Source organism: Pleurodeles waltl, chromosome 7 (assembly GCF_031143425.1).
Source record: "Pleurodeles waltl isolate 20211129_DDA chromosome 7, aPleWal1.hap1.20221129, whole genome shotgun sequence".
NCBI classification, from domain to species: Eukaryota; Metazoa; Chordata; class Amphibia; order Caudata; family Salamandridae; genus Pleurodeles; species Pleurodeles waltl.
The window spans coordinates 930,565,530-930,580,147 of record NC_090446.1 but is presented as its reverse complement, the minus strand read 5'-3'; the positions used below and the strand labels follow the sequence as shown (position 1 = coordinate 930,580,147).

General features: G+C 41.7%; 1 protein-coding gene across 2 annotated transcripts in view; it reads left to right on the top strand.

The window, feature by feature from the left end:
* The window catches only part of FAM114A2 (family with sequence similarity 114 member A2), a 181,221-nt gene that overhangs the window by 75,448 nt on the left and 91,155 nt on the right, over nucleotides 1–14,618 (top strand). For both annotated transcript variants that reach the window (XM_069199606.1, XM_069199605.1), the window contains exons 5-6: nucleotides 1,288–1,397; nucleotides 13,449–13,583. In XM_069199606.1, the coding sequence (XP_069055707.1) occupies nucleotides 1,288–1,397; nucleotides 13,449–13,583 (245 nt within the window). The remainder of the gene's footprint in view (nucleotides 1–1,287; nucleotides 1,398–13,448; nucleotides 13,584–14,618) is intronic.

The window sequence follows — 14,618 nt, the reverse complement described above, 5'->3', positions numbered from 1 at the left end:
GAAGCAGCCAGGCAAAGAAATTGAATCTGTAGATGATGAGGATTCAAGCAAGGCAGTGATCCAGACTGAGAACTGAAGAGGATGATACTGATGATGACACGTGTATAGTACATTGTGCATTATGCTCCTGAAGGTGCTGCCAATTCCCATTGCTAAGTAAAGAAAATCGATTAAATAGTTCTGAGAACACAAGCATTTTTAACAGTAATCTGAGCTTTGAATGAAAGGGCTTCAGCTTAGGTGATTCATAAAAAGCTCTGTTTAAGAGCACTCGTGACTCTTGCAAAAGGCAGTTGTTAAGGGAGATGGACCAAAGGACCTTTATTAGAGGACATCTTTGAGAGGAGAAAAACATTTTGTTTAGGCTTGTTGAGATAGAGCGGAAGACAATGTTTTGCAATTGAGCAGAGCAAGTAGACTTTAATGCAACCACTCTGTGCCACTTGTAGAATGTAGATCAGTAATGAGGTACGTTGTTCCTGTGTACAGGGAATCGAGAAAAATACAGCCTGGATTTCACCAGGCCCAATACTAAGGGGCTTCCTTACAGTTGGAATGAGCTGGAAGGCTTTTCTCCATTGAAATAGATTAAAAAAGGCTGCTTTTGGACATGTGGCCTAATTTGGAAATTAGCATAAAGATCTTCACACAGTGGAAAGCCCATGTTCTTCATATTCTCTCCTAGAGTCATTTGTTGCTTAAAAAAGCATTGGAATGACCAGTGTAGCTTTAGACCATTTACATTAATCGCCCCTTTGCACCAGGCAGCAGCACATCAGTATTTCTAGCATTGAGCAGTAACTAGCTGCTGTGTTGCTCTGCCTCATTGTCACTAAGGCACACACACAGATTGGCCTACTGATTCAGGTTTGTATGATAGGCTGCTTGCAGGCTGTTTTGGACTGGAAGCACATATCCAAGACCTGAATGGTTTGCAAGGAGTGTAGAAGAGTATGAAATAGGCTAAAAGATAGTGTGGGCTTGAAATAAAAGTTGGAAGTGAGGAAGTGGTTGTGTCTAGCATAGTGTGAAATGTGATCAAATGAGAGAGATGTCCACTAGTCGGTGAGACGACAGCAGGGGTTGGAAGCCTGTGGCAGATGTACCCTTGGCAGAGAGGTAAGTGTGACCAAAGCAGGGCTGAAGATGAGGCTTGAGAGCACACCGTAGTCTCGGTTAGAGGTCTTGGCACTCCAAGCAGTTGGACCACTTGATTGAGTAACAGTACTAATGCCCAGCGATTCTGGAACTTGATTCGTTTTCCATCCCTCCGGTTTCACATTATAGGAAGCTCTGCTGGTGAAGCTTCAAGTCTAACTTCAGAGGATGGAGTATCGTCTCCCAGAAGTTCAGCTCTTGGTGTGTTCTCTAGCATCACTACGGCTGTTCAGAGCACGGTGAGTGGGTGGTCAGGGGATCAGGAAATCAGGGTTTCCTGAGTGAAAATGTCAGTGCAATGTGATATGTCTCTTTGATATTCAGAATGGGCCCCATTACATTTTTGTGCATCTGTCAAAATGTATTTCCATCTATAAATGAGGCTGTGGACAGATAATTCTTATGAATGAAAATTGCATTTGCGATAGTGGACTGTTAATAAGGCTTAATTTTACATGAGTGAAAAATTGCAATTTTTTCACCCCTGTAACTTTAGGCTCCGAGGTAAGAACAAGTCATCCCAGGAATGGTGGTCATTGGAAATATAGACAGCACACAATTGTTGCGTTGTTGACGTTCACAAACATTCCCATAATATTTTTCCACCCATCAGCACACGTGAAACTACTCCAGAATAGAATTCTGAAGTGTATGAATATAGTTTTTCCACATTTACAGATGTATAGTTCCTAGGTGTTTTTACATTGGGGAAAAAAGCAAAACATTACTGACTAATGTCAGTAATTTCTCTGGTATGGGCTAAGGCATTTTCACTCAAATCTGTTGTATATTTAAGTGCATTTCGTAAGGATTTTTGTAAATGCCTTAATTTAAGATGTTTTATATGATGCATACGTAATGCAGTGTGGCAGGAACAAATAGCAGTGTGAGAGAACCACTCTCTCTAAATGCGTAGGCTAGATGCCTAACAGAGTTTCGTGGCACATAGAATATTTTAACTCTAGAACTGCTCGTTGGGACTTACTTGAATCATCTAGGGCTTAGTTACAAACGTTTTTTCTGCGTGTGTTTTAGGAATTAGCATAATTTAAGCCTGGAGTGAAAAGTTTACTGAATCTAGTCCATACTGCATATCTCAAATCTGACTCAACTAAAGTCACATGAAAACCTATATCATACCATCAGGCTTCAAACACCCTTCATATTAATAAACACACTATCAGCAAAAGGCGTATGCAGCATTTTACAGTTATATTGTAAGGCAAAATATAAATCTAACTATTTTTTAACATTCAGTCTATGAATGTAACTAACTCATCAAATCACATAGGGTAATTAATTTGTCCTTATATTCATCGGAGTTCCTTGAGCAGAATACATTTACCTATTTTACTTAGGTGAAGACACTGCGTTATAACACAGCATTTATTTGAAACACATTTCCATGTATATTTTTGTAAGTTTTTTATAGACATAACAAGTCAGGTGGGTCTTTACAAAATATTATGCAGAACTTTAACATGGGCTCCAACCATACAATGTAGATTATTTATACAGAGAATACTGCACAAAGAAGCCCTAACTGTGGGGGTTGGGGGTCCTGCAACCACCTAAGAAGTCTGTTATAATCCCGCAGAATTGATTTTGTGCTCATACAGATACTAGCTATAAGTTCATAGATGGTTGAGGTGAAAGTATGTGCCCATACCATCTTGATTCTGCCATTGGCAGCTTAGGTTAAGGCCTTCGCTCTGTTCACTGCCTCAAAAATAGGCCAAGCCACACAATTTAGTAAGAAGGCTAGGCGAGGTGGGGGCTTGTTAATGCATGCATGAGTGGGGCATGACCTGGGCATTGCGGCTCTTGTGGTGGTCGTACTCACAGAGCTACTGCCTGGCTGCTTGCAGGGGAAATAATAATTGCCAGCCCCAAAATAAGACCAACCTGCATTGTGCGATGGGGATGTGTGGTGAGGATGCTGGGAAGGATGGACTTGCCCTCACATGAACTGGTGAGGCACCACCTGCACAAAGAGGCTCATGAGCAGGATGGATGGTGCTTCTGCTTCTTGGCTTGCAGCAGAACGGAAAAGAAGCTGTATGACACCACATGGGCTGAGGTGATAGCCTGGACATACAATCAGAGCCCTGGGCGCTAACTTTCATATAAATGGGTCCGCTTCTGAGGCAAAGGAGTGTTCTCTGGAGGCCCACCTCTTCCAATCTGTTGGTCATTCTTCATGAATTCAGCGGTGGGCAGTGATTGCATTTCAGATGTTTGAGGGACACCATGCTAGATGCTGGTCCTCCATTCAAAGACAGGGGGGAGGGTGTTGGGGGGGGGAGCCCGTCATTGTTTATGACCTGGTACTGAAACTCGAAGCGACTCATAAGGGAGAAATATTTGTATCACCTCCCCATTACAACAGCTTAATGGAGGCAATACTGGGGTTTCATACAGTAATGGCAAATGTACACGTAAAACAGTCTCCCTGGCTGTTGATTTTCTGAATACTGGGTGAACCCAAATAATCAGCCTATGACCCAGAAGTGGAGATCCATGTTAGAAACGCCATCACATCCACGGAATCTGATACAAGAATCCTAGTGAGGTGTGGTAACCAGTTGCAACTGATACCCATGCTATTGCACTAGTTAAATCAACTCTATAAAGCATATACCACAATCCCACATCTGAAAGGTGCGAAGATGGGTATAATAGATAACAAGGAGTTAACATAACACACAGTAATACAGTGAAAACACTACAAAAGCACACCACACTAGTGTTAGACAAAATAGCCAATATGTATCTGGGTAAAACAAATCCCAAACAAGAAAAATCCAACATACAGTAATAAATATATGAATATGGAAAGAATTAACTTAAAAATACAGTTCCTTGAAGTCGATAGCTCTGTGTGGGGCTATCACAGCGTCATGAACAACAAATCCAGCAGTTCAGGCTGACTACGGGGTCGCGGGCCAGCTACGGTGTTAGGAAGACCCGCAAACAGTACCTTGGAAGTGTAGGGCATTGTTATCCTTGCGATGACATCCAGAGTGTGGTGGTGCTGCTTTCAGCAGGCGTCGGTTCCTGAGGTCTGTGCAGGGGTCGTCGGACCCTTAAAGTCACATCGAACTCTGGGCTTACAACGAAGTCAGGAGTGCTTGCGTTGATGACTTCAGGGCTGTGCTGCAAAAGAAGGACGATGCGATGTGCAGTGCGCACCGGTCACCTTGCAGCCAGTGGCTCGGTGATGGCATCCTGTGATGTCAGTATAACCAGGGCTGCGGTGTTGGGCGGGGTGACGCGGGGTGTCTCTAGGCTGCAGTGCAGGCAGCGGCATCGTAGTTGCTGGAGTCGATGGCACTAGTGGACTGGGGTTGCGGTGTGGGACGAGACAGTGCTTCGTGTACCTCACAAGCAGTGTCCTCAGGCCACAGTGCAGGCAGCGGCATTGTAGTCCGCATAGAACATGGTCATCGGGGATGCCAAGGCTGCAGTGTGAGCAAGGCGACGCAGAGTGCGGGGCCCACTGGTCACGATGCAACCAGCAGCTCGGTGACAGCATCAGGTGGTGGCGGCAGCGGAGGTGAGACCAGGGTTGTGGTGCGAAGCGGAGCATGGCTTCATGCGGCGGTGTCAGGTCACGATGCACGCAGCGGTGTCGTTGACGGCGTGGTGGTGGTTTTTCTTCTGTTGCAGCACAAAACACACAGTTCCCAGTGCTGTAGGTAGATGAACCTGAAGTCTTTGACATCACTGAAACTTCCAACAGGAAGAAAGCTCTACTTCAAGCCCTTGGAGAAACTTCACAAGAAGGATAAACAGAAAATTCTTTGCCCTTTTTAAGGCAGAAACAACAACTGCAGGCCAACCCAGCAAAGCGCACACAGCAAAGGAGCAGTACTCCTCCTCCACCTCTTCCGGTCTTATCCTTGGTAGAAAAGTCTGGGGTTTTGGGTCCACTAGTTATACTCATTTCTGCCTTTGAGGTACCCAAACTTCAAAGGAAAGTCTCTGTTGTTCACAAGATCCTGTCTTGCCCAGGCCTGGCCCCAGACACACTCCAGGGGGTTGGAGACTGCGTTGTGTGAGGACAGGCACAGTACTTTCAGGTGCAGGTGTCCGCTCTTCCCTCCCCAATCTAGCCCAGGAAGACTCCTGAGGATATGCAGGACACATCTCAGCTCCCTTTGTGTTACTGTCTAGAAGGAATTCACAAACCGCTCAATTATCAGTGTGACCCAGACATGGATTTCACAGGCAGGCAGGGGCACAGAATGGTTAAGCAAGAACATGCCCACTTTCTAAAAGTAAAAACAACAGATGATGGACAGAATAAAGAACAAATCAAACATTCACCCCCCAGTCACAGATCTGGGTATAATCCATCAGTTTTTTATGCTTTCCATGCCATTCCAGTTTGGACCCAGCCATATACAAATCAGTCTTGACCCTGTTCACCATGGGCACAGTCCAGCCTGATCTGCCAAGCCAGGTCCTCCCTGAACCAGAAACAAGCTTTCTGGAGCCGGTTTCAGGGTATCACCCTTCATCAGCCAGGCTAGCTTGAATCTTTCTAAAAGTGGCATTTTCAAACAGACTAAAATACAACTTTACCAAAAGATGTATTTGTAAATTGTGAGTTCAGAGACTCCATACTCCATATCGTTATCTGCTCCCAATGGGAAACGGCACTTAAAAGATATTTAAAGGCAGTCCTTCTGTTAACCTGTGGGAGAGATAGGCCATGCAATAGTGAAAAACAAATTTGGCAGTATTTCACTATCAGGGAATGTAAAACACACCAGTACATGTCCTACCTTTTAAATACACTGCACCCTGCCCGTGGGACTACCTAGGGCCTACCTTAGGGGTGACGTACATGTAGTTAAGGGAAGGTTTGGACCTGGCACATGGGTACACTTGCTAGGTCGAATTGGCAGTGCAAAACTACACACACAGACACTGTAGTGGCAGGTCTGACACATGTTTACAGGGCTTACTTGTGGGTGGCACAATAAGTGCTGCAGGCCCACTAAATTTACAGGCCCTGGGCACCTCTTTTGCACTTTACTAAGGACTTACTAGTAAATGAAATATGCCAATCATGGACAAACCAATCACCAATACAATTTACACATTGAGCACTTGCACTTTAGCACTGATCTGGAGTGGTAAAGTGTGCAGAGACAATAAACCAGTAAAAACAGATCTGAAAAAATAGGAAGAAGAAGGCAAAACAAAAGTGGATAACCCTGCAAAAAGGGCCCTTTCCAACAATGATCTTGCAGGATATGTAACATAGATTACACTCCATTGATGATAAAAATGATGTGCATTTTATCACATATGGACAGTATATCAGATCATATGAGTGACCAGAAAATGGAGCTGATATAGTGGAGAGAAGGATATCACATATAGAAGATGATGTCACAACTGTGAAAGGTCCACCTACAGTGAGAAAATGCTGGAGAACAAGAGAGTCAAAAATAAAGACCTTGAAGCACATTCAAGATGCAACAATATACCCATCACAGAGATCGCAGAGTTCACGAATACTGGAAATATGGAATATTTTGTTGAAACTCATCTCTCGGAATATTCAGCAGGGATGAATTCTACACAGTGCTCACTGTTGAGAGAGCCCCCCGAGCCCAGACCCTGAAACCAATTCCTGGGGCAGTCCTGTCACTGATAATAGCTCAGCTGTTAAATTATTGGGACAGGGACATGGTCGCAAAACTAGCACTTGAGAAAGGAGAGGTAAGGTATGAAGGTTCCAAGATTTCCTTGTTTCAAGACTTTACAACACAAGTTAATTTATCAATGGAAAGAGAAAGCAGCAATCCATCTAAATGCATTATGCCATGCTGTACACCCTATGCTCAAAAACATGACTGGTAAAACACAAATGTTCAGTGAGCCACCGTTGACACTTCAACAAGCACAGCAAAGAAAAAACACACACATCCCCATGACTCCAACAACAGTCATGCAATACATATGACATGAGTTCCAATGACTAATAAAGGCAGTAGAGACACATTTTGATGAGTCCTGACCCTAAAGGCTGATTCCAATCCAGATGAAGGGACTACTTTAAAGTCTTCTCATGCTTGTCAAGTACTATACTGTAGGTGATAGGAGTCATTCTTTATATATGCATAAATGTGTTTTCTAAGCAGCTGAATGTAATCAGTCTAAGAACACCAGAAATACTGATTGGTAGGCGGTTAGTGGGTTAAAGGGTACGTAGAGTCTAGTCTCTATTTGTTACCTGCTGCAACCATCACTGTGACTACCTGGAGCTGTAAAGTGGTACCCCGGCCAGATAATTCTATGCTCACTGAAGGTTGGTGAACTCAGTGTGCGTGTGGGGTGGGGGAGAGGATCAAGAAATGAATAGCTGCGGATGGAAACGGGAATCTGTTTATATACAGTTACCTATTCAGATAGAAGCACACTTAATAGTGCCATTAGACACCAGTGGTAGCAACACACAATAATCACCGTACGTCTGTGACGTTGCAGACTAGCAGAAATGTTGTGTGGCGTGGCATACTGATCACCCTATTGACCTGGAAAGTCAGGAGGTTAAATAATGCAAACAAACTAAGACTCTTGCAAGCATTTATAGGCAGGCACAAAGTTGACATTGACATTATCTTACTGCAGGAAACCTACTTGGGGACAAACACTCCCAAATGTTTTGCAAACAAATGGCATAGAAACCGTTGTTTTATGTTTTCCATTGTAAAGTCTATGCACATTGCTTATATAAAACAAACTGTATACTGTGAACCCAACAACACTAAATGTGATTCTTCAGGTCAATTTTTGATAGTCATATGAACACTTTAGGATAACCCGTTCACATTGATTAATGTGTATGGCCCTAGCACATCCCATGATGCATTATACGAAATAACTGATATGAGGCTTAGAGAATTATCTGGGGTGGCAACTTTATCAAAGCTGTGATAGATTGGTCACTCAATAATAACACTATTTGGTCAAGTTTGAAACTCTGGAACTGAAGAACATATGGAGAGATATATGAGGGTTTAGAGGGGCTACTCTCATTACTGGTCCGTGCATGACTTGTTCTGCCATATAGATTTTTGATTATGTTCACACTCATTGTTGCTCTGGATCTCAGATGTATGCCATTTACTCCACACTCTTTGGAGAACATTTACTTACTTTGATGAGATTGGAGCCTCCTAATACTAACCAGCATATGAGATTCAGGAGTTTCCCTTCTAAGGCACTGAGAGGCATGTCACTCAAGGCAGGAATTGTTAAACCCATCAATGAACATTTTATATGCAATATAAACACAGTAGCTAAATATGCTATGGGATGCCTTCAAGATTGTCATTAGAGGGACACGCATCTCAAAGCATACCAAGATACTCCAAAAGTTATTGGATCATTTATACAGATTAGAAGCCAGATTGAAAGGATTGGAAGGCAAACCAAGCCCAGAAATAAATCTCTCTATACTGAATGCTGGCTGGAATAAATCTGACAATGACTAAAAACCAGGATTCTGCTGAAAGGGTAAAAAAGCTCAGGCCTGCTGATATAGTGACAATGAACTGCCAGCAGAATGATTGCATGGCTACTTAAAAAGAACTCCAAAATTAGTACTATAACATGTATAAACAGTACAAAAAGGGGAAAGTGTATATACCACATGAGAAGTTTTTAGACGTGTTAACTCAGTACTACAGGCAACCATACACCTCCAAATCAACAAACATGACAGGCCGAATCTTTAAATATTTAGGTTTCCTAACCATGGCCTGGGAGGAAGTTGCAGACATACAAATATTAAATGATCCCCTCATTGTAGAAAACATTCAAGCTGCTATAAATAGTTTGTCCAATAGAAAGTCGTCTGGGTCAGATGGACTCACAATTGAATTTTACAAAACATATACAGACCTGTTAAATCTGAACTTATTAGCACTATATAATGAAGTCCTTCGAAATGGCACACCACCTTGAAACAGCTCAGGAAGCACTACTCATGACATTGTCAAAACCCTGGTAAAGACCCACACATGACCTAGTTCTACCACCCACTCTTAAGACAGTAAAATACTAGCACAAGTCATAGCTAACTATTTGACATCCATTATGTTGGGAAAGGTGCACCCTGTCCAGACCGGGTTTATGCCTGCTAGGTCAACTACATACAACAACTATGCTTTATTTGCCATTATATATCAGATAGATCCTGATCTTTTGGCAATCGGGGTCTCTTTTAATGTGAACAAGGCATTTGATTCTCTTGAACTGCCTTTTCGAAATATGCTATTGAATAGATTATGTCTTGGTACACACTAGCTCAAATTACTATGCCCAAATGCAGGTGTTAAATTAGTAGTAAACTGTTGCCGTCACTAGACTTAACCAGGGGCACTATTCTAGGCTGTTCCTCTTCACTTTTACTTTTTTTTTCTTCTCATTTGCAATGAAACCATTGAACTGAGAACATAACTCACAGAGGGGATTAGCTTTTAGGGACAGGAGACCCGTAGTGTCAGTGTACACTGATGATGACCTACTAGTTCTAAAAGAGAAAACAAAAGACCCAGCGGTGAACCTCACTTCATTGGTACGTGGAATTGTAAAATCTGCACTATATTTGGAAATACATATAATCTAAGATAAATTTGAGACATAATCGATAGTGGCGTGCACAGACCAGTAGAAATAAAATATGCTTCACATTGGCCTAATGACTCAATCAGATATGTATGCATAATAATAAGCTGATATAAGAGACAATTATGGTTCTGAAATGACTACCCAAATTGAGCTGTGGACGGTCTTCTCCTGTCCATAGCTGGCAGGATAGCGTCAATTAAAACGATCATCCTCCCTAAACTCCTGTACTTATTCACCAACATACCAATTTTGCTAACATGTATAGCTTAGTACATTAAACACACCAATAAAGAGGCTGATATATGCTGGTAAACAAGTCTGATTAAGATGAGAAATAGTAATTCTTCCCTTTGAAAAACTTGGCTTTTCCATGTTAGACCCGGAAAGATATTATTCAGTAGCTCAGGAATGTTCTGCCCAGTACTGGGTATGCCACTCATAATCGCACAGATAAACCTTGCCTTTGTAAAACTCTGCATCCAACTCTGCAGAAGTTCTCTTACTATCTGCCCAAGAGTTTGCATTACGGGTTTGCACTATCAAGGCAGATTGTAGTCGATGAGGCACATGGCAGCAGAGGTAACTCCTAACCACAGCACTGTCAGTGATCTACTTGCAAAACAACAAATATTTGGATAAGTGGCATGTGAAGTGCATATTTATGTACATAATTTGAAAAGTCAAGGGCATGCATGATATTTCTGCAAAAAAAAAAGAAGACATTGGTGGTTTGATGAGTTGAACATTCACAACTTACATCTGGTTTGACCTTGGTGGTCATGATTTGGAATAATCGCAAGGCCAGATCAGCATTTCATCATATTTTTGTTCGATATAAGTTGGATGGAATTTAATTTGGTATTAGTAACGTTATTTACAGCACTTCGAAATGACTTCATATGAAGCACTGTATGGAAACATACTGCTTACGTGGCCCTGTGATACTACAGAAATACTTAGCACTCAGTACTTCTCAGTTTTTTCTGCCGTAGCTGCACTGGATGAACGGGACACTGACACCCTGGATATATTCACATATTTCAAATTATGACACACTGTTAAAGCTCACTACACTGAAGTCCTGAAGAAACCACCTCCCCACCCCTGAATTGAAAATGCTAACCAAAGGATAAACCTAGAGTAAAGCAAAAGGTGGATCTCCAAACTGTACAAAATGGACAAAAAATCTAACGCGGAAGCCATAATTCCAGCCATGCAGAAATGGGAATCCGTCAAAAGATTTATGCACATACTGTTGTGTCTACGGAGGCTGTACTAAAAACATGATTAAAAAGAATATCAAGGTGTCACCTAAACGCTGAAACATTTTTCACCTTGCTATCTGCCACAACCGTGCCTAAAGAGGTATGGTCACCAGTCCAAAGATAACTGATGTGGATAAAATAATGTAATAATTTAACAAACCAGTAAATCTTCCAGATTCTGCTGCTGCTGATAATAATGGATTAAGATTGGTGGGAAGTCTCTGTAAATATGAATAATGCTGTTTCAGCATTAGACGGACTGCATCATCAGGGAAATATATATAATGTATAAGTATAGCAAAGTGTTGTACCGAATGCACATATAATGCATACTTTTCATGTACTGTATGTTGTAACATGCAAATTAGATTAATATATTTAAAAATAAAGATAATACATCTACAGATGATAATCACAACAAAACATGTAGACTTACAGAAGCAAAATGAATTCAAAGGGTACTGAGCAAAAGGGTGCTCTACAATAGAGCCAGAAACTGGGAACAAATAACTATTAAGTCTTTCTAACTTTGATGCACATACTGGTCCTAAATAAAATGTAAAGGGAGTGAGGTAGATTCTTCTGCAGAGTCACCTGTTGGTTAAAATGAAAGTAATGCTAAACTTTTATGAAGGGCGAGAAGGGAAAGGCATGTAATGAAAAGATTAATAAGCATTGGCAATGCCAGTAGGTCTCTTGTATGGTAATGTGAAGCATTACAGGTAAATAACATTGGACTAGATATGCATTTGTGCCAAAGCAGATAACTGTAGAATATTATTGGTGTAGATTACAGAGTCAGGTGGAAAGTTGCACTCTCAAGCCAGGCCTCAACATCCATGTAGGTTAATGACTGCTCCCTTCCATCTCTGTTGCTACCAGAGAAAAACAACATACATGATCTGCAACAGCATTTCAATATCATGGGTGTGCCCCTGAAATTCAAGCTTAGTCAGTTGGATAAATAAAAATGAATGGTCACAGCTACATGGAGTGTAAGCACTTTTTTTATGGAAGCACACAATGTTTGCCCAATAAAAACATGTACTCCTGACTCCCAACACGTGGACAGAGCAAATTCCCCTCTCTAGTGATGATCACTGAATTGTCTGGTGACAGCTACACTGTCAAGCCAGACCGTGAAAATCACAAAGTACTTGGTCTAAATACTTTCTTATACGAAGGGATTGTTTTCTGTGCTAACATCCTATAATTTGGTGTATCCCAATTCTTCATTAAAAGTCAAAAATATTTTAAGTTCCCTGTTGGACAGTAATTGGCAAACTGTGTCCTTAATGCATTAATTATTTAAGATTGTTTTAGGTCCAATGTAACTGGAGTTAACCATTTCCATTGCACACCATCTTCTGTCCTACTAATCATACTTACGTCTCTTGTTTCATCATACATAGGAAATACATTGGTTATTTGCCTTGCAGAGTTTAACTCCCACAACTGAAGTTGAATTTCACTTGTTTTTGTCTTCTCTCCTTATTTGCATGCCTCTCCATTTGAATCATTAGTTCAGTCAAAGGGTTAATTTCACGAAATTAAAGATATACTATTACCCACAAACCCGTGTGATCACACACACATGCACATACACTACATATGTATGTGTGTGTTTTGTGTACATGTGTATATATATAAATATATATATGTATATATATATATATATATATATATATATATATATATATATATATATATATATATATATATTTGTACTTTGAATTAAGGAGAGCACTTTTGTCACTTTGGGTTGAACTCCATAGAACTGTATGAAATAGGGAGCTGGTAAAAGAGTACAGTCTCTGATAGCTGTTAGCTACAATGCTATTGGCATGTCCTGAAGATTGAGCACAACTAGGATATTATAGGGGCCTGGCACAGAATACAGAAACTGTCATCTGCTGGACTGGGTATACAGAGAGATTGTGACAGGGATACAGTGCCTTTTCTAGCACCGGATGGATCAGAAGACTTGCATGGGGATCAGAGCATTTCATATAAAGATTATGGTGGGTCAGGGATGTCTGCCACATCTAGGAACAGATGGTCTCCAAAATCAAGTCTATGGTTAGCCACATTCATGTGAATGTTTATGAATCTGGCTAGATAGAGTAAACATCTCATCTCTAACTGGATGATGAAGTGATTGTAATGGGGATACATACTTTCTCTCTTCTAGGGCTGAATATGCTTGTTATGGTATAGGAAGCTCCTTGCTTGTAGGGTTCAGTGAGTGGAGATGGTTGTTAAGGAAAATGCACCCTGTTGGCTCCAGTTCTAGGTGTGACAATTCCAGAGATACATTGTGAATGCTGTACAGATGGCGGTGCAGATCTGTTGAATTTGTGTCACTTCCCTCAGGGTAAGAGTGTCATCAGTGGAGGTTTGGATGCACTTGAATTTATTGGCAAGAAAACCATGGATGTTATCGCAGAGGGTGACCCAGGATTCAAGAAGACCAAGGGCCTGATGAACCGCAACTCAACCTTATCTCAGGTGAGATACCCACCATCACTTAGCTAATGTTTGTCCGAAAACTGTTTGGGTCTTCTGCTTTGTTTTTCACCCTCTAACATACTGCAGATCTAGCATTAATGACAAAACCCTGCAAATTGTGCTTTGTAAACAATCTTATCCATCTAGCATTGTGAATAACGAAGGGCAATCCTGACCGAAATGAACAGAAGGATTGATCTCAAAGTTCCCACTAGTGACTCATTAATTCTGTGTCACAATTTAACCCTAAGTTCTTGTCATTCAGGATCTGTTCTCCAAACTGACTGACTGACCAGGATCTGTACTGCACTGACTGACCTGCTTGTTTGAAGTATGAAGGGCCACAAACTGTATGTCTACATGAGCTGTAAGCCTTCAGCTCCTGAAGCTCCTAAAATTTCTGGTTTCATTTTTGTTTAACAAGCTTCATATACTGAATCGTAGGTACATTAATGTGTTGCAATATCACTGAGAGGCAAAGTTGTACATTGCCAAATACCAGAATAAAATTCTGCCTTTACATAGATAGTCACTGGCCTTTTTCGCTTTACTTCCAGCTCAATGCTCTCAGTTAAGCCCACTTCGAAGTCCAAACACTAGCAAAAGAAATCGAAGTAGGGCACAATTCCATCCCAGTACTCTGACTCTAAATGTCAAGCGTGAGGGCATCAAGATGTCCGATGCAGTCTGTCGAATTGACTGCCCATGGAGTCGATTCCTCAATTTTTCATGATGTCCCCCAAGTTTCTGAGCTGTCAGTAACCCTGTAGCAGATTGAGGCCTTCAAAGAGGCCTTCTGCAAATTTTCACTGTGCTTCCGGGTCCCTCTGGTGCACCTTTGGGCCCCTTGATGCTGCTGGGGTCTACAGTCGGGTTGCCGCCAGTGTGGTTCTCTCCCTTGGGCTCTCTGCCCCTCAGGAGTTGTTACTGCATCCGTACTAACTCCTGTACCGACTTCCACCCCAGGCCAGATACCCATATTGGTTACTGCTACTCCGACGCCAGTTCTGAGGCCAAAAGTGGATAATCCTTTGC